Source organism: Monopterus albus, unplaced genomic scaffold (assembly GCF_001952655.1).
Source record: "Monopterus albus unplaced genomic scaffold, M_albus_1.0 scaffold18.1, whole genome shotgun sequence".
Taxonomy (NCBI): Eukaryota; Metazoa; Chordata; class Actinopteri; order Synbranchiformes; family Synbranchidae; genus Monopterus; species Monopterus albus.
The window spans coordinates 1,639,466-1,660,247 of NW_018127898.1; the positions used below are offsets into that span (position 1 = coordinate 1,639,466).

Below are 20,782 nucleotides of genomic sequence, written 5' to 3' on the forward strand. Positions count from 1 at the left end.
CCGCCCACCAAGAGCCGGGGTCTGTCGGAGGTTTCTTCCATTAAAGGGAGTTTTTCCTCCCCACTGTCACCAAGTGCTTGCTCAAGGGGGATTTGTTGGGTTTTCCCTATGTAATAATATTGATAACAGTAAGGTCTAGACCTTACTTTGTAAAGTGTCCTGAGATGACCTTTGTTGTGATTTGGCGCTATACAAATAAAATTTGATTTTGATTTGATTTAAAATTTGATTTGATTTGATTTGATTTGATTATCTTTATAGTTGCTTCACACAGAAAATAGGCCCACATTATGAGTTCAAGAGCTATTACATCTCGAATTCTAGAATTAGTAGTAGATGCCAGGAATTTCTCTTACCACCATATATAGAGGACAGACCCATTTGACTTTTTGTGAAGACTGTAACATATTATGATGGTGTAGTATGTGCAACATTCACCCAAGCTCTTCTTCAATCAACCAAGAAGGAAGGTCAACAAATTCCTATCACAGGTGTTTTGGGCTGCAATCTGTTAATCCGCAAAGTTTGGTCACTTTCTTTGTAGAGATACCAACATTTCTGTCTGTAGGTATTCAGTAGGTTACCAAAAATATACATTAAAGTGTTGGTTCACCAAAGTTAGAAAAAAGGATATTTTCACATGTTGCTTGTCATCTAGTGATAAGGAGAATTTGAATTTTATTTGCTTAGGTTGTGACACATCCACTCTGGATAATCCACTGAGCAAACTTTCAACAATTTGCATAGAAATAATCTTTTTGATAGGAAGTAGTTCAGTGAGCTGGAAGGGTGTGTCTGTGTTATCCAGTGTAATGGCTGCATTGATTCTGATGTTCCTACTGAACCATTTAAATGTGTTTTTTTTATACTGCTAGACTCACAAATACAATTCTACTTACATCCATTTTATTGGGTTTGAGGCAGAAATCTCAGAGATCCCATCACCAAACCTGAACAAAGATAACATGGTTACATGGCTAGACACAACCAGAGTTAGGTGAGAATAACCTTTTTATGTAACTTGGCTGAATCAGCCCTTACATCTAATAAAAATAGATCTCTTGTTGTCTAGCACACTGGCCAATGAATGGTGTCTAAATCAAATTACATCTGGTCACAGATGTCGCATAATGATGTCAACAAGAAAATAAAAGAAACTGAGCAACATGAGGAGAGAGCCAAACATGGAGCAACAGGCAGGTCAAAATTTTGAGTGGTAATCAGAGAACAGTCACTCTTCCCTCCTTGTCTGCACCTGTGACCAGAAATCCTGCTTGCAGCCCCATATGGTCTGTAGCAATTGTCTTGTATAAAGGGGAGAGGACAGGAGAAGAGAAACACCAACCAATGTTTGGGGAGCAGACAAGAGGCGTTAGTGTGCCAAAATGGACTGATGGACAGAGGAGCTCTAGACCACATGGTCACAAGGTGACCGGGTTTGTGTCTAATGGGATTGATATAAACTGATTTTACATTATTACAAAAAGAAAAAGAGAGGAAGAGATGGTATTTTAGATTTAGAAACATTTATTAACTTACTTTTATAAGAACATCTTAAACATTTAAGAAAAATTGTTAGAACATTCTTTTGTACAGAAACCAATTCCAAATACCTCATCTAGTCATGGGCAGAGCCAGGCAGTGGCAGACACTGATTGGCCAGCACTGGTGCCGCCCCTGCTGGTCAGTATTAATGAATGAAAGATGAAAAATAAGGACAAATTGTCTTAAATACAACTAATGCAGTTTCTGGTGCTTTACAATTGACATCGGTCATATTAGTTTTATTTTACATCATGCAAGCAGCATGATATTTGCATTCAGTTCTCTGACTGTGTTGTTGTGGAGAACTTGCCAAGATCCACCTCAGCTGTGTGGGCGAGGAACCACTGCGCAGCAGTGATATCCCCGGCCAGGAGTAAAGGAGCGCACCCAAAGTTAGCTAAAGAAAGCACTGTGTGTCTCATGTTTACACAAAATAAACAATTTGATTATTAATAATATATGGTTTAATATTTCATAAAACTAGGGGTTTAATTTACCTTTTATATGTATTTCAAATGTGCCTCCCCTCTTGGAGTCTGTGCCCAGCCTGGCCACCCTGTCCTAAAGTTTCTGGATCCGCCCCTGCTACAAAGTAAATAATATCAGAATAACTATTATATAAAGACACTATCTACTTTAAAGGTAATCTGTACCTTCTCTCTTACCTTCTACCTGAATACTTGTTTAAACTGATCTCAATATCAATAAGTATGACAATAAGGTCATGCTGACTTGCTGTTGATGGTAAGAGTGAGCCACTCCAGGCTGATGGGAAATCATGATACATATGCCATTTTGCCAGAAGCATACTTTTATACTTTTGACATCAGCTGGCATTAAATACTTGGGTCAAATTCTCCACCACTTGACACATACTAACTCTTCGGGGAATGATGTTGTTCAGCCAGTTCCTCTTCTTCCTCCTTCTCTTCCTGGATATACTGGACTTTTTAACTGGAAGGAACCACCCTTAAATGTGGAAGTTCAGTAAATACAACCTGTTTCAGTCCAGATTTTCATCTTGCCTGGTCCCAGAGTCCCTAGTTAAAGAATTAGTAGAGTACACAGTGAATCATCCAGTGTCAGAACTGGAAGTTCAGCTCTCCTCTCGAAATTGAATCCAATGACAACACTGACTCGTGAGTGTGCTCACTACACCCTCAACAAACCAGTTTTATGTGACAGCAAGGTGGACACAGCTGCAGCTATAAATTCACAGCATCCAACAGTGTCAACACTTGTTCATTAGCTCAATGTAAACAAACCTATACCCATCATTAATTTTATTGGCTCCAGCTGTGGAACCTTTGTAAAAAGTGCCATCAGCATAACAAATTCAAGTGTTGCTACAGTAACGTCAATAAGTAGTTACATCCATAAATGCCACCTAAAACTGTACTGTGCCAAAGGGAAGCCCTATGTCAACAGTGTCCAGAAGCGCAGTCAACTGCTCTGTGCTCTGAGGCATCTGGGATGAACCTTCACACAGTGGAAATGTGTACTGTGGTCAGACCGATCAGTATTTCAGGTCTTTTTTTTTTGGAAGTAATGGATGCTGTGTGCTCTGGACCAAAGACACAAAGGACCATCCAGACTGCTACCAGCATCAAGTCCAAAAGCCAGGGTCTGTCATGGTCTGGGGTTGTGTCAGTGCCCTTGGCAACGGTCACATAAACTTCTGTGATGGCTCCATTAATACTGAACAATACAGAAAGATTTTGGAGCAACATGTGCTGCCTTCAAGACGACATCTTTCCAGGGACGCCCATGCATATTTCAACAAGATGATGCAAAACTTCATACTCCACATGCTACCAAGGCCTGACTGTGGAGGGTGTGAGTGCTGGACTGGCCTGCCTGTAGTCCCCACCTGTCCCCAGGAGAGAATATGTGGCACATTTGATTGATTGATTGATTGATTTATTCTTTCAAACATGCAGAACAGAACAGAACAATGAACAAATGACAATAACACACATGATTACACATATCCAACCAATACTAATTCAAAATCAGTTTGCTTACACCTAATACATGTTTGAATGGAGTAGGAAGAAGTCAAACTTATCCAGTCCTACCCCATGACATCATATTATACAAAATTTATGCATTTTGAAATGCAAATTGTGTCAACAAAGATCCAGGACTGTTGTGCACCTTAAGACGTGTTTGCAGGAAGAATGAGACAAAATGACACCCGACATTTTAAATCACTTGGTGTCCTCAGTCCCTAAACATCTTTTAAGTTTTGTGAAAAGGAACGGTAACATCACACGGTGGTAAATGCTTTACTGTCCCTACTTTTTTGGAATGTGTTTCAGCATCAGGATTGAAATGAGTTATTTTGAACAAAGAATAAAATTGAGGTATCACATCAAATAATGTACTGCTGTGTTGTTTTCAATGTAATACAGGACACAGGTGATTTACACAGGACACAGGTGATTTACACATCACTATTTTGAGATTAAATTTTGACTTTACATACCATGCCAACTTTTTCTAATTTAGGGTTGTACTTAGCTACTTTCCACCACTGTAGATAATATCCTATAACTTGGATGACTGGAAATCCTCACATATGTATATTACATTCTTTGTTAGTTCTTTTCTGTATTCTTCATGACTTTTGTGGATTTGCATAACAAGGCAGGGTCAGGTTCACATGCTGCCTTGAAATTGTCCCAGGTCCCTGATTCATCAGTGTCCCAGTTTTCACTGAACATGTGCCAAATCACTGCCTGAACCTTGTTTCACTATCGACACCACACTCTTGTTTCATAACGCAGGCTTCAAATGTCAAGTATTAAAAACAACCTGGTTACAAGAGGCTCAGGTTCAGTCCCAAATGAGGAGTCATCATCTGAATTGACTGTCTCACCATCTCTGGAGATCTCCCCATAGAACTGAACTGAACTGAACTGAACTGCCCCCCCTCCCCCCTTCCAAAAAAAAATTAAGGCCTCATTGATAAAACCTAATCTGACTCTCCATGGACAGTAAATAATGGATTTGGCCGATCTTGTTATAAAAAGGTAATGTTCGTTTCTTCCTGCACATTAAACACTTTTGCTTTTCTATTGTATTGTAGTGAGTATTTGTTTCAGAAAACACCCCAGAGCAGCTTGTTTCAGTTAATAATCATTTTTATTTTCTTTAGAAAAAGAAACTATCACAACTTCATTTGTTTACTGTACAGTTTCTCTTGTCATAGTCACTCAGTCTGATAACAGGCTGTGATTTCATGCTGGAACACCAAACACCCCCTACTAATGCACACCACTAGTACAACATGACAGTCTACGATTTTATTGTTTTCCGCTTTTGTATTTTACATCCTCTAATATTTTGGAGTAGCAATAGAAACCACTTCTATTTAAAAAAAACGGAGACAGTAGAAATCCCTGACAATTTCCTTTAGATAATGAGGGACGAGAAAAAGAAGTCATTGAACGGTGTGGTCCATACCAACGTGAACCTGACGTACTTCTGTGTGCGTAATTTTGACAGCACCATAATTTACTAGATATGTATGAGTAATAGAGATTCTCTGCCCTTCTTGAGACACAGTAAGAAAAATGAGAAAGAGAGAGAGAGAGAGAGAGAGAGAGAGAGAGAGAGAGAGAGAGAGAGAGAGAGAGGGGGAGACAGAGTTGACCAAAAAAAAAAAAATCCAAAAGGGAACACAAAATATAAATTACAATATAAGAAGACAGAAAATCTAGGTCAGATTGTGGAGCTTGCAGACACACTTGGATATGCAGACTCTCACTGGACACAACTGCATGTTTTGCCAAAGCTGGGACAGAAGACTTTAAGTGGAATACAGTTTATATAAGATTAAGGGATGTATCGAGTATGTCTCCCTGAGAAACACTTTTCTTCAGTACCTTAACGCTTTGTCACTGGCCTCTCCTATAGCCTCCTTTACATCTCCCCCAGAGGAAAACAAAAGATCTTGGCTCATATTAAACCTTCATATCATTCCATGAACTTTTCCCCTTTGGACTATTCTTCTATTAGGATTACTGCAGCAATGCCAACACTCACAGCAGTTATGGGGCATGGGCAGGTGGCATTCACATAAACTGTAACTGTCCATAGACAACATTCCTGGCACTCGCTCCACAGGTGTGTATGTGCAATGACCTGCAGCCCTCCATCTCATTCTCTATCAGTCTGGCCTTACATGGGAGTTTCATACAAAACAGCTTATGATGTACCGTGTGTGACAGAGTCTGAGGAAGGGGCTGTAAATAGGTTGTCCTGTCCCCTCTTGACATTTCCTGAAGCAGCAGCACCAAGATAAAGCGCATACACACGTTACAGAGCTGACACGCAAACCACAGGGATCAGCAAAGGTAGAAAAAGAGCACAATTAGAGACGGTGAGAAAGTGAAGTTATTGCTACAAAATGCTTTGCTAATTATTCACTTCATAATCCCTCGTTACCTGTGTCAAGGCATTTCTGTTGTATGAGGGGTAACTGTGCCAATGTAACTTTGCCAGCTCTAACCTGATAAGAGTGATCTCTGCAGCCCCTTCCAACTGTCACTGACATAAACATTTCTCCAGAAAGGGTGGTGTCCTCCGAGTGTTGAGTGTGAAGCAGAGGCGACTGACAGCGCAGGTGTGCTCGAGTGTGTTTTTCTAAAACAACGCTCACATGAGAACACGCAGATTAAAAACATTTTCTCATTGTACGAAGCCGTGCACTCATACGAGGACATTTTTAAAAGCATCTAAAAATCAAGCTGTATCAAATGGCTGTACACACAAATTCCACAGCCGCTCAAGAAAGTCCTTTGTATAAAATCTTTTTTTAGCGTTTCTTTTATTGTCTTTCTGTGTGTTCAGCAAATATTAAAAACCAGGAACTGGGGTGTCGACACCTCTCAGTAGAAAACAAAAACAATCACCAAATGAGTTTTAAAACCTAGACTCCACTTTCTCCTATACTGCTTCCTCCTGAGGAAGTGGAAGAAGAGAGGAGATAAGACTCTCTCTCTCTATGAGACAAGTTTGGGTAGGACCGTGCGCAGAGGTATGGCCTCCCCTGAATCTCCTATCATATTGCTCCTCAGTTTGTTGTTGGCTACTGTGGTGCCTAAGCCAGCCCCCCCCTTGCCCAGAATAGAGGGGAAGGAGGTGCTGTGGTGCTCAGGGAGTCGTTTCACTGATGCCCCTTGGCTCTTCTCTGTCCCAGGTATGGGCTTAGGCAACCTGCGATACAGCCAAGGGTGCCTGAGGGCCTGACAAGGGGTGAGACGAGATGAGGGGTCCCAATCCAAACACTTCTTTATGAAGTCAGTAAAGGTGGGGTCCTCACAGCCCTTGAGAGCAGCACTCCATTCCTTACTACCTGGAGGGCCTCTCATCTTGCCACGGCGGGAGCGAGACCCCGTCAGCACAGTGGCCCCGGTGGGCAGGGTATTGGCTCCACAATAGCGTGGGTGGCCCTTGGAGTTGATGAAGTTCTTTGCCCTTTTGGCCTGCTCCAGAACCTTCTGTGGAGGAATACCCAGCAGCTCCATGACACAGGCCAGCTGGTCACCCTCGTCCTCACCAGGGAACAGGGGATAACCGGTCAGCAGCTCTGCCAGTATGCAGCCGAAGCTCCACATGTCAATAGGAAGACCATAACGTGAACCAAGAATCACCTCTGGAGCTCGATAGAAACGAGACTGGATGTACGTGTACACTCGCTGGTGTTCAAAACAGCTGGAGCCAAAATCAATCACCTAGCAGAGACAGAAGAAGGAAAAAACTGAATGAGTGAACATCAGCATTACATGTACAAAACCCGTTGTAGGGCTGGTGTGGTTTTACATGATATCCATGAATGTGCCAGGTGTCCTACCTTGATGCCGCTACGTCCCTGTTGTTTGAGTAGGATGTTCTCTGGCTTGAGGTCACAGTGGATGATTCTGTGTCTGCTGAGGGCCTCCAGGCACTGCAGGATGGAGTGTGCAAACTTTCTGACCAGTGGCAAGCTGAAGCCCTGAAACTTGTTGCGTTTGATGAGCTCATACAGGTTCATGCTCAGCAGCTCAAAAGTGATGCAGATGTGGTTGCGGAAAGTGAAGTTTTCAAGCATGTGCACAACATTCATGGTGCCATTACGATCCTGCTTGCGCAGGTGCTCCAGGATGCGGATTTCCTCCTGCGCCTGCCGGTGGAAACGCTTCTCATTACGCACCATTTTCAGCGCTAGGTGTTGCTGCAGTTTGTGGTCATACACCTTGGCCACCTGGCCAAAGCTACCCTTACCAATAATCTGAAGAGGGCAAGAAAGATAAAAATCAGAGAGACTACATTATTAGCTTTGCATTGACTCAAATGTATGGTAAGATATGTATCAAAATGCATGAGCCTGACCTTGAGGAACTCGTAACGGTAACCCAGGTGGTCATGAGGGACATGAATGTAACTGCCCTGCTCATCGTCATACCCACAGTTGTTGTTGCCCCCAGCAACGGCAGGCCTCTTCTTGGCATTGGGTCCCACAAAGTAGATGTCTGGGAAGGAGTGGACCTCTGTCTGCTCCAGGGTGGTCAACTGAGATCGATACAGTCTCAGAGCCTGGTCAGGGGTAAGAGGGCCACACAGCTTCCCACTGTTCCCTCCATTCCCACTTCCCTGTGTGCCAGAGGATTCAGTGGAGCCCTTACTGGATTCAGTGCTGTAGAAAACAAGCATGGCAGAAACATGAACCACAGTGGTGTTACAGGTGCATATGGATTCATTTGAAAGCACTGTAGCAGCCAAAAATGCTTTTAAGAGACTTATTTCGCATCTTCATGGCCTGTGCATCTTCCCCACCTGTCTACACGCTGCTCCTTGGACTGGCTTGAGACTGGTGCAGCTTTACTGGACATCTGACCAGTGGTCCCAGTGTTCTGAGTGGTTGCTGTGGTTATAGCATTGACCTTTCGGTTGTTGGTGGAGTCTTCATACAGGTACTTGACCTTCAGCTGTCCACCTCGCACAGTTACCTGATCCTTCATTACAGCCTTGTTACTGACAACCTATTAGAAAGAGAGAAGAGACAAAAAGAAAGGAATTAGAAAATCATTTTTGTAAACACTATTATAGCTTATTCAGTCTGTGAACAGTGTGTACGTGTTGTAATTCACTGTCAAGTCAAGTGAAGATAATCATGCACAAAAATTTACTGGCAATGTGTATGATACAACCACTCAGTCTTTTAAGCTCACACATGCACAGAGAACAAAAGGTGGCACTCAGGGTTTACCCATTTATATGTCACCACTGCACACTAACAGGTGCTTCAGTGGAAGTGGTTTGGCTGTGGCTGGAAAAAGGCTACCATGGAAAGAGAACAAAGAAAGATTCCTGATGAACTCGTGACCCATCCCACACCTGTATCAACCAGGCCAACTTTAGAATAACTGGCAGTGAGCCCGTCGCAGAGATGCAGCTAACACTGGTAGTACAAGCACAACCAGTCTGGTAGGAAATTCAAAAGAACAACAGGCCCACCCCCCAACATGCAAAATGACCCCCATCCCCACCTATTTGTTAGCAGTTAGGTCAAAGGTATGAGCAATATTTGGCTCAACATCCCAATAATGCTTTTAAAATTAACTTCTTGGACAGACTTGATTATTGAGATTGTGGTTTAATGTGACTACTAACAGCGGCTCACCTTTGTCCTAAAACCTACTACTCGGCTGTTGTAGCTTAGCACAAAAGAAAAACTGAAGCACAGGGATTACACTTGCATTTGGACCACTGTACATTTCGCAAACCCTTTTACATATTTGACCACAACCTTTAAAATATGACAGCTCCACCTCTAACCTGGACCTGAAAGGTTAGAAGAGTGTGAAAAAAGCTCTAGTTTTGCTCTTGGCTGCCAGTAAATGGCTTCGTTTCAGCAACCCCAGGAATTCACTCCTGTCTCTTCCAAGCAGAAAGAACCCCCCCACACATTAGGGAGCACAAGGGAAATAGCAGTCATTAAAGTTAGATTATACTCTTTAACTGTAGATGCAGCGTGGCTGTTAATAAAACATGTCGACTAACTCAGCATGGCCTTCCTATATTACAGGCATGATGGGGTCTTTTTTCACATAACCGTCTTATTTTATGGCATGTGGTCTCACCTATCTGAGGGAAGGGAGATCTGCTGAGTATTTGGTTTCAGCTTATAGCCGAGTAGGTCCATAGCCGAAACCACGTCAGCTGATAAAGACAACGCAACAAAGGAAACATTCTTTATAAGTAGGTGTTGACATTTTCCACTGAGACATAACTAAGCTTGAAGAGTGTTTGTGATACGAGTCCTTAAACAGAGGTGGAATGTAGTCTTAACTTATTACAACCAGCCCTGCTGCTGATCTACTGTACAGTAGTGTCTCATACAGCTGTTGTCCTACAAATGCAGTCAAAGTCAATGACTGAGCCCCTTCAACCTAAACACAGACACAAATTCTGGCATAAAAATCAGAGCTTTGTAGCTATGAAGCACCAACAGGAGAGGGGGGGGGCAATCTGTGTGTTGTATCTGTGGGAGCAAAGAGGCAATCGGTGCAAGCAAAAACCAGAGAGTATGAATCTACTTTAACACAGGTAATCCTGTGGCCTAGAGTCCTCTGTGCAAACCATCTGTATGGGGCAACAGATGGACAAGAGCTTATCGCTTTACAGTCAGAGAACCACCTTAGTATGCTTGGCGCCTTCTCTCAAGCGCACACAGTAGCCCAACTCATGTAGAAGAAATGCAGACTTTAGTCTCACACACACCAGCAAATCATGCAACGATATGAGTTGGGTTATATACATAACATATTTATAGGTGAGATGGGCTGGCCGCTCTCACTTATTAATGGTGCATTAAACAGTGAATTCAAACTAAGTGCTAATACAACTTTTTTTTTTTAATCTTCCTCCTACAGAGAACAGGGATGACATCAGTCTATTTTAAAAGAGCACAAAGCAGCTCTCTGAGAACTGCACATGCTGAACTGGGGCGAGCTACTGTCAGGCACATTAAAGAGAGGGTATTACCTCTGTGAGCGTGACGGAAAATACAAAGGAAAAGGGCAGGACTAAAACAGAAAAGTAGGCCTAACCTCTGTACAAGCCCACTGATAGAAGATTACACGGGACAGAAGAAGGGGAGGAGAATGTTGATAAGTGATTTTCTTTATGGGCCACATTTTCAAACCCAGTAAATCTTCACAATATATCAAACAGACCTTTTTTCCTCTGCTAGTGTAGGAAGCTGTGGAGTATCATTGTCTCTGTGTGTGTGCATTTTCTGCCAAAGGAGCTTTTCAGAAAAGCAAAACTAACAGGAAGGTGCCCAACTAGGGCTGCAACTAATCTTTATTTTAAGTGTTGAGAAAAAACAAAAAACAAAAAAAAACCACTATTAATCTTGTCATGTAAAACATATTCAAATGGACAAATACCCACAAGTTCTTACCACTATGACTGTCTTCTCTGACAGTGCAAATAGATATTCATAGTGATACTAAAAAAAGCAACAACTAAATCTACTGATCAGCAAAAAGGTGACTTCCATTGCTATCTATGGGTCAGTGTACTGAAGCATGTGACCTGCATTTGATCAGTGCATGCCTATCTGCAGATTAGACATGGTTTATGACTGGTGTTCAAGCAGGTGAGGACAGTCACGTATCAGGCAAATGGAGATTTTTACAGCATATCAATATATCATACTGGTGAATCTACATCCTGTGGACTTTAAAGTGCACTGTTATTGACATTCACAAGGCTTGTTGGATCTCTGGATGTGGTTTAGGTGGAGACACCAAAAGGCTAATTCACTTCAGCTAAGCTGATACAGTCATGCAGAGCTGCCTGCTGCAATACACACACACATATATTTACCATGAGGCAGTCAATCAGTACTGCTCATATGGTCAAGCCATTGTCCCAGAAGGGGAAAAAAAACTTGACTGAATTACACAGGTTGGAGATTAGGCTAGAGATAAGCTACACACCGTGCTAAGCAAGACTGAGAAAATAAGCTGTGATGTTTATAGGATGAACAGGAAGAAAGCTAAGTGGAGAATATGTCTGTGAGGAACAGGATGTCTGGAGATAGAACATGCTGTATCATAGGAAACAGGGATTTTATGGCTTGGTGCATATGTGTGTGCATACTCACTGTGTGTTTGGGCATTGGGGGCAGCCCAGATGGGGTGTTTGTATCCGTGTCGTCTTTAATGATGCGATCGGTCCTCATGTATGAGTCATACAGGCCATCACCATGGCGTGCTGAAGCAACAAAAAAGAACAAATACATTTGTAAGTTTGTGCAGTGATCAAATCCACATAACAGACACACTCAGGAATAAAAGCTAAGGATAGTGTCCAGATGTTACATCTGCAGAATGCAATCTAACCTTCTCAAGAGCCAAACAGTCCCTTGTTTATTCAGACCAAGCAAAATACCACTGATTATTTCATTATTCCACCAACCAGTTCTAATAACTTCAATTAGACTAAAACTAATGATCTGTTATGACCCAGCCTCAGTGGGGCAACCCCACTACACTGCTCTCTGTAGACCACTAGGGATTCATACTGTCTGCCACATCCTAACCCACATTTACTGCAAAAAGGCCATTATGTGCAGATACATTGTATCTATTGTGTCCAATACATTGTATCCAAGGCCGGGGCTCCGACCCGACCAGCTTAGATAGGGCTTAGGGCCCCAGATCGCTAGCGCTGCAATTGGATTTATTGGTCTAATAGGGGTAACAGATGCCTCTGTGACGACAGCATCTTTCCGTCTGTCCATCTGTCCATTCAGGCCGAGGCAAGCAGTGCGCACACCAGGTGTGCTCAGAAATAGAGCTCATATGGAAAGCTCTGTGTGCTTGTCATTCAACAGCACTGTGTGCCTGTTCACCTCTGTGGCATGAAGCCAGACACCCGACATGAGGTGCTACAGACAGGAATGAAAGGAGCATTTGGGACTGTTGGAACGAGTCAGTTCCTCAAATGACAAACGCCTATCAGCCAGCTGCTCATCTCAAGAGTCATGTAGCATATACTCAAGTTGCTACCGGTATCATGTCCGATAGCTTGAAATGAGGTTGAGCAGCCAGTTAGCGTGAGCCTTTTACAGAGCTATTGTGTTGTGTTAGCTCATTATCAAAAGCCCAAAACTGTAGGCTTGGTGTTTTCTCTGACTAGCCTCTGGGAGGGTTGTAACCATGCACAGGTACGTCAAAGACCATATCCCCCGTGCTAGATTGTCAACACACCAGCACTGCAGCAGATTATACCTGCTACCTGGATACAGGCATATTAGCCCTGCACAGCACAGCAAACAGAGGCATTCGGGCTCCACACAATATCAGGCAAGCACAGACCCCATTAGCCCTCTGCAAACACATAATCACTCAGTGGGGCGTAGCATTTTCTGCACATCTGACTTTGCTGTACAAGCAAACTTTCACAGGGGGAAAAGATTAAACCGAGCCCGAACATCTATGTAACCAAACACCCGGCCTGCCATGTGCAGCTGGAGTTCAGCCCCCTGCACTGTGAAAATCCCCATCTGCATAGCAAAAGGGCAGAAAACAAGATCCAAGCAAACAAACAAAACGTGTACAGCAGATCATGTGTCACAAAACGCGTTAACCTAGTGGGAATGCAGTGTTGTTGTTCTCCTCTTCCTGGCATCCTGGACAAAGTGCTTCCTTACACACAAAGCGATGGGCGCATTTGACAGATGCTTAAAAGCATTGTCAGAGAACTTTCACAAATGTTTAAACACTGCTAGCACCTCAATGGCAAAGTACAGGCCAAACAAAGATGAGGTCAGTGCCAATATAGATATAAAACAATAACAACGATAGTCATGGTTCAAACTCCAAGAGTAGCAAACACTGATATGAAGGCTTATCAGCCTTTGACCAGAACATAAATGCTTAGGAGGAAGATGTAAAGTAAACGCTGCTCTTTCTGAACAAAAGCCTGGTCAATGACACGAAGTTGCAAAGCAAAAGGAAACATGTTTGCAAACCGCACCTTGTGAACTCCTGCCCACAGCGACACGACGCGACAGTGAATACGGAAGACAAGTAAAAACGTCAATTCAAGCCATTTTAGACACAAGATATTTCTATGAACGCTAAAGGTTGCTTGACTATGAAACTAAAGCCACGACGTGGCACCCAGCGTTTGTTTGACTTCACACCGTGTTCGTTCGGTTCAAACATTAAACCAGGACAAAAATACTTCAGCAACAATTAGGTAAACAAAGGTAGTGACAAAGACTGCAGCACTTTCTTGTGGTTACCTGTTGCTATTGGGCCCTCTGGCTTTCTGCTTATTATCATCATGTTTATAATTAATACGTGATGCCAGCATCCGAAGCGGGGGGAAATCAAACAAAAACGGCGGAAAGCAAAAGGTTCAAATTAAAGTCACGTAGCAAACTTAGCCAATAGCATTTATAACTTCGCAGTGATCGGCCGTGTCCCAGTACCCTTGAGTTGTGGTTTCGACTGCAATAACTCGTTATTTTGTCCTTGGGGCTGGTTTTCTTTCTTCTTGGCTTTCACTGCAATTTATCCTTGTTTTATTTAAAACACTCTCACTCCTCCTGGCTAACATTTGCAGTGGCTGCAGTGTGAAAAACCTGAGCAGGCGATGGGGGTCGTTTCACTCAGCTAACTAGCCAGCCAGCTAGCTCGCACATCCACAAAAGCACTCGTTCGCCCGAGAGCCGCTCCCTCTGTTAAAAATAGTCTGAGTCCAAATAATAGAGCTTGGTGGTCTGACCCGTGTGCCCCTCGCCTTTCGCTGTCGGTCGATCCAGAGCACCATTCCCGTGCTTATTCCCGGTTAGCTGATTTCGTAGTTAGCAAACAGCGATGCTACCACTCGTCGAAGTACCAAGATTCTGTCCTCCTTCGGGACAGCTTGGGGCTGATTCGCCTCGTCCTCGGTAATTGCTAGCCAAAATAGGCTAGCTGTACCGGTGCCCCATGTTAGCTACAGAAACAGCCGCAGCATCCCCTCCGCAGAAAAGCTTCACCTGTACTCAGTGTTTAATCCTTTCTCCCTGCAGTAGGAGTATCTTATTCGACGCAGCTGTGTGTTGTTGCTAAGGGCGTCTTCACGGACCTCGCAGCCAGCAGGCAAACAGAGGGCGGTCGCAGGGCGGTGCTCAGCAGCAGTGCGCCCCCCAGCGGCCAACAGTGTCACTGTCTAGACACTATAAGTTTGCTTCATTAAACTGGCACAAGACTACTCACATAATCTTACTGAATGTCGACTCATCAAGTCAATCAAATGTAATAGGGCATCATTTCTGCTGTTAAATATATTAATAGATAAACATTAAATGTTAACAAAGCATTTACAGGTATAAGGGCAAGGAACGTCAAGTCAGCACTTTTGGTGTTAATACGTCATTATTACAGTAATGACTTTTACAGTAATCCAAGTCTGCAGTTGTAAAGGTTTATTATTTGGTAATAAATCATCTTAGAAAAAACAAATCAAATGTCCTGTTCTTGAAGGTGAAACACCACCCACAACTTGGCAACCCACTATTAGTGGCTTAACTGTCATAAAGCCTTATTAAAAGATTTATTAACAATTAAAATGTAATTTGTTTAAAATTATTTTCTAAAGAATGTGTTTTAAGAAAGTGATACCATACACATAAAGTATTACACCTCCTAAATATTTTACAGGTTCATATTTTTCACAGTGCCCACAAGGCTAAGCAGAGTGGCAGAACAGCTTATCAGTATTCAGCCATTTTGACAGCATATTCACTGTTTGGGTCATGTTGCAGCAAAGGTTTGAAAATACATTGGGTCTGACTTCTAAATATCAATATATGCTGAGTTTCATAGGTCGTCGTTATAGCAAACAACATCTAAGGTCTCTGGATTCATTTTGGACAATTTTATAGCTTTCCTTTTTTGTAATTCACAAAAGGACAACAGCTAGTCAGTTTCCTGAACCCTCTCCCACCCCTCAACAGTATCAAACACTATCTCTGTCTCTCAGTTCTTCCTACTCTTACAGCGTTAGATAGGCTGCATACAAATAGAACAGCACTGTCTGATGGAAAAGAGCAGTTATTCGCTGAGTTTAATTACTCAAACTTAAAAATGTGATGGTAAGTTAAATTTTATAATGACATTTAGAACACTTCCGCTGCAGCCAATGGTTCAGCATATTCTGCCTCATTATTTTGTAATCTTTTCTAACTCGATACTTGTTATTTTCTGACATTTTATAAACTGGACAAAGAAGTGATTGATCAAAAAAGTAAGCTGTACTGATAATTAAAGCACATTTGTTGCAGCCATAGTGTTATGAAGACCTCTCCCCAGGGCCCGCACAGTGTTGCTGGTCATTCACTTTGCATACCCTGTCAGGAAAGCTCAAATGCGGATTGAAACTGGAGAGGATATGGAGCTCTATACAGGGCTAGATATAGTCAGAGTAGGGGCAGAGGACAGACTTAGTGAGACTGGGGCAGGTATGAGAAGGTTAACAGGCTAAATTCAGACTGTGATACAAGCTGAGCAGAGGGTCAAGCTAATCTTAGCGCTTTCTCAGAGGTGAGAAGAAGGGCCTGTCTATATTTGCTGCCATAAATAAGTATACTGACCCAGTTTTAGGCAGCTCTCTGGGCAGCAGCCAGCCTTTAATGCCAACTCAGCCTTGTTGATTATTCTAAGACGGGAGTAGGGTGACAATGCCTATAAATTGATTTGCTTATTGCATTTTCCCCTCATAGAGTTCAAGGTGTAAATGTGTGAAGGATGGAATTTATAACCACAGCAAGAGACCAGGTGCAAAGCTACCTAGAGGTCCTTGTGGACTTTGGGCATTCTTCTGTATTTGGTCCAGAGCCTGTGACAGACACTGGCACCTGTGAGTGAACTGGTTTGACACATTATTTTTAATGGCCTTTTAAAGCAGCATCGGCCTAAAACAACCATATCAGGAGAAGTATTGTGAAACTGTGAGTGTCAAAACAAAATGCTTTATCATGTGAAGCAAATCAAACAAACTTACACATGAGTATTTTGGGTATGAGCAAACATAGATTACATTCTGTGCAGACAGACAAATAGGAAATGGTGTTTGGATAAGGTATTGCCACCTGCTGGTGATTTGACAGCAATGCAAGTTGTCTTCTGGTGAATAAAACGAGCTCATGTCTGTACAGCAGATTCTGCTAAGATTAATAATGCACTGACTGGTGCACGTCTATTAAAAGAAAGAAATACATAATCTGATTCCTTACACTGACAGGTGCCACTGTAAGGAGATATCATTGTTATTCACTTCACCTACCAGTGGTCATAATGTTATGGCCGATTGGTGTATGAGATAACATAAAATGCAGACGAGGACTCACTGAGATATCCTCACGTAACATTTTACTGCTGTATGGCCTTTAGTCAAACCGCATACGACCAGAAAACATAAGGAAATGAGATTATTTCAATAAAGGGATGACATTTTTATTTAATTTTGATATTCTGTACAGTTCTACTGATATTTTTTATACATACTTCTTCAAATAGAACAAAATAAATTGCAAAAAAGCATTAAGTCTCAACACCCTTGACGTAATAGGATGGTGTGAACCATGAAATAAATAATGCGCTCCACACACTCACACACACACACACACACACACACACGCACACACACATACACTTCAAATGTGCACACACAGAGTGTTTGTTGGAAAGAAATGAGTTGTGAGGGTAGGGGACAAAAAAGAAAATATACTGTACAACACCACCCAAGAAACATGCAAAAGCACCTATTCATACACTCAGACACCTGTGTGCTGAAACACACCTTACATAGATACACAGGGGCACATGAAACAAAAGGCACTGCCAGCAGGAACAGCTTGGGCGTTGGGTGGTGGCATTAAAAATGAAAAGGCTTGGGTTTCACAGAGAAGCATGTGCTCTTGGACAATGGACTTGAACCACCAGTATGTTGTATGTGAAATAAATGATGAAACATAAGGATGTGTGAACTTCTTTTTTTTAAAATGATTTGGTTAAATGCATTAATTTTATGATACATCCATGCCAGATACTTTTCCCAAACAACCTAATGTACAGTGGTAATGTGTTATAATACATGTGCATTCAATGTGTGTTTTAATATTTGATAAATGAGGCCCAATGAGAGAGAGTGCTGATGACCCACAGACTCTCGTTATAAAACATTATTCACATTTTCCTCAGTGCCCAAATGAGCACACACACATACACATCAGTAGGACTGATATCAAAAGAATATTAATATTCACAATAATAACAACTAACTGAAATCTTGTCACTCCTTTTCCAGTGTCTACATAATACATATGTTTTGCAAACACATCATTGGTAAATCATAGCCATTTTCATGAATTTTATATAATTTTCATTTGTTTTTGGGGGGGGGATGGGGGGGGGGGCTGAAAGATAAGGAATACAGAAATGCATGCCCAGCCCCAGAATTGTGGGCCAGTCAGTGACCATGTGCAAAACAAAAGCTGGTTTAATTTTCCATACATCATCTTTAACTCCATAAATTTCTAAATCTCTCTTGTCCCTTTAAATTCCTCTCAATAGATCTGTCCCTCTAAGCTTTGGTGTAAAAATCATCTCACATTCATCTACAACCCATATACAATAACAGTCGGTGTATGTAAAGTGTAAAATCTGAAAAGGTGTGAGAACTGCCTCCCTCATAAGGCTTCATTTGTGGGTGGAGTTCATGCAAGGTTGATCAGATTAGGATTTACTGTAGGGAAGGAAACAGAAATGAAATCACCGTTATCATTTGAGAAGAGGTCAGGATTGTGTATTTGTCTGGAGAGCTCTCTGTCAGTGAACCACCTGACGGGACCTTCACAGAGGTCTTTCAAATGGCATTTAAGTGGGCGAATAAGAACGGATGTGTGCCAAAATCGTGTGGTGTAGGGTAGGGGAGAGGATTCTCTGTCCTCCTTTAATTTTCTCTTTGCTCAACACATGCTCCCTGAGAATAACCAGAGAATGGATTTCGCTTTCTTATCCTGTCTCTCTGCTTCCTACCCTTGTTTCAGGAGAAGAACTGCATACTTCAACCCTGACCCTAAACACCTCCCTCACAAATTCACATCTCATGTAATATATCTGGCAATAAGCCTATACATCAATTCCAAGAAAAAAAGAACACTCAGTATGATTGTCCTTTCATCCCAAAGAGATGCAGAAAAAAAGTAATCATGCCTTCTGTTTGAATTCTAAGAGAGAGACTCATGCATAAGTAACACTTGCAGTAGCAGCAGCAGCAGCAGTAGCAGAAAAAGAAGGAATCTTAATCAGATCTCACGATGGAGTTTCAGTTCTTTATGTGTGCGTCCTTGGCAATGAAAACACTACTTGTCCAATCAGCTAGCAGATCACACACTCTGCAGCCTTTCACATCGCTTTCAGCCCCTGATTCTCTCCTCAGGGAGTGGATCTACTGGATGGTGGCGTGGGGACTTGTATATGTCCTGAGAAAGGGTAGGAATGTGCTGTTTGTTTGTGTGTACATGTGGAGGTTGGAAACAAGTTCGGCTCCGGCTCCGCTCTCTGAATTGATCACAGGGTCTTAAGGGGTCAGCGTCCAAGGGTCAGTCTGTCCCTGGGTTGAGGTCATAAGCTAACAGGTGAGGGGTCAGGGGTCATGTTGTTGTAGGGCCTGTTGTAGTTTGTGACGATACACTTCATATTTTTGCTTCACTGCCCGCACACGCTCCGACTCCTCTTTCTCCAGGATTACCAGGAAGTTTTGTAGCTCAGGGACAGAAAATGCATGCCACTGTTGTAGAAAGAATGACAACAAGAGAAACAGATTATTATACAAGTGAAAAAAGTTAGTTTTTCTTAATAACTTTCCATGAATGTCTTAGCAGCCTGTATAATTCCCACTTCCTTCTAAATAAATCTATGAAAACCCAAATTTTGAGACAAATTAGATAGTAATTGGATACTCCAAGTGCATATATATAGTATGTTTCAGTACTTTCTCACCTCCACCTCCCCAGTCTCATTTTCCTTTAGGACAAAGCTGAGCAGCTCTGGGTCTGGCCCTGCTATCAACCTCAGCACAAGGGGATGCTCACACAGAGGAAGCTTCTGGAACAAATCTGCACACACAAAAAAAACATATCATTGAATGCTATTCTATTACATATTTTCTGTAAATGAGTTAGGTGTTTTTCTCACCCTGCCCATCACGGTGCATCTGCCTGTACAATGCAAACTTGCGCGGATTATCCAGAACCATGAACTTCTTCAGCAAGCCCTGGATGACCTCTCTGGTGGTGGTCAGAGAGCTGATGTGGAGCTGCTTCATACAGTCACATGGTAGATAGAAGGATGTTCTCTTTTCACTCTGTCCAGAGTCCGTCTCTTCCTGGTCCTCTGACAGCGCTCGATTTCGGCCGCCGGTTTGCCTGGACGCTCCCTCTGAGCCCGCCGCCTCCACAGCGGGGACTGTGACTGGTCGACTGAGCCTCAGGTGGACCTTTATGAACCCTGTGTAGGATCCGTCTGAAGCCTGCAACATAGAGAATGGGAAGATGAAATCATTTAGCATGGATGTAAAGTCTAATCAATACCATGCTCTTCTTATATTTTTAAACTAATAGCTAATATCATCACAGCCACAGAGTTGGCCATTAAGAACAACAAGCTGGCTGAGATGGAGGCGGAAGAACTGCGGATGAAGGTCACAGCTGCTTTGGTCAGTGTCAAACTCCCACCCTCGAACCTTACCCCTGAGGAAAGGAGGGCTTTAGCTGCACTAGAGGAGGATGAAACCATCACAATCCTTCCAGCAGACAAAGGCAGATGTATGGTAGTCCTAAACTCAGCTGACTATCAGACCAGGGTTTCCGGCCTCCTCAATGACACCACCACCTATGAAGCACTGAAGAGGGACTCCACCGGTGGCTACAAGAAGAAGGTTATAGACTGTTTACAGAAGCTGGAAAAGGAGGGAGATATTGACCGGCGACTATACTACAGACTATACCCCGGGGAGGCCGTCCTTTGCCTTTATGGCCTACCCAAAATACACAAGGAAGGAGCCCCACTCAGACCCACTGTCAGCAGCATCAACTCTGTGACTTACAACATAGCCAAGCACGTGCCCACCATTCTGGCTCCTTTGGTGGGAAACACACAGCACCACATAATAAACTCCC

At 42.7% G+C, this 20,782-nt stretch overlaps 2 protein-coding genes across 7 annotated transcripts in view; both read right to left on the reverse strand.

Annotated features, from left to right (window-relative positions):
• Positions 1 to 5,259: 5,259 nt before the first annotated feature.
• dyrk3 (dual specificity tyrosine phosphorylation regulated kinase 3) lies at positions 5,260 to 14,747 on the reverse strand. Of its 5 annotated transcripts, none has more exons than XM_020593108.1 (6): positions 14,356 to 14,747; positions 11,708 to 11,817; positions 8,368 to 8,573; positions 7,924 to 8,227; positions 7,406 to 7,822; positions 5,260 to 7,286 (listed from the first exon to the last, which is right to left on the reverse strand). In XM_020593108.1, the coding sequence occupies exons 2-6, from the start codon at positions 11,783 to 11,785 to the stop codon at positions 6,555 to 6,557; spliced, it is 1,737 nt and encodes a 578-aa protein (XP_020448764.1). In that variant the 5' UTR covers positions 11,786 to 11,817; positions 14,356 to 14,747; the 3' UTR covers positions 5,260 to 6,554. The 5 variants fall into 5 exon arrangements, with proteins under 5 accessions (XP_020448764.1, XP_020448762.1, XP_020448761.1 ...); XM_020593106.1 differs by having other exon boundaries at positions 14,045 to 14,747; XM_020593105.1 differs by having other exon boundaries at positions 13,856 to 14,747.
• Positions 14,748 to 17,985: 3,238 nt separating this feature from the next.
• Positions 17,986 to 20,782, reverse strand: part of rassf5 (Ras association domain family member 5) — a 25,729-nt gene continuing 22,932 nt past the window's right edge. For both annotated transcript variants that reach the window (XM_020592943.1, XM_020592944.1), the window contains 3 exons: positions 19,800 to 20,133; positions 19,605 to 19,720; positions 17,986 to 19,392 (listed from right to left, as the gene is read on the reverse strand). In XM_020592943.1, the coding sequence (XP_020448599.1) occupies positions 19,249 to 19,392; positions 19,605 to 19,720; positions 19,800 to 20,133 (594 nt within the window). In that variant the 3' untranslated portion in view covers positions 17,986 to 19,248. The remainder of the gene's footprint in view (positions 19,393 to 19,604; positions 19,721 to 19,799; positions 20,134 to 20,782) is intronic.

Excerpts from the sequence above, each read along its gene's own strand:
- dyrk3 (XM_020593105.1), bottom strand. The coding sequence starts at position 13,898 with ATGATGATAATAAGCAGAAAGCCAGAGGGCCCAATAGCAACAG. Across the intron at positions 8,574-11,707 it reads CCCCAATGCCCAAACACACA|GTTGTCAGTAACAAGGCTGT; the intron begins GTGAGTATGCAC and ends TCTTTCTAATAG. Across the intron at positions 7,287-7,405 it reads AGGGACGTAGCGGCATCAAG|GTGATTGATTTTGGCTCCAG; the intron begins GTAGGACACCTG and ends TGTCTCTGCTAG.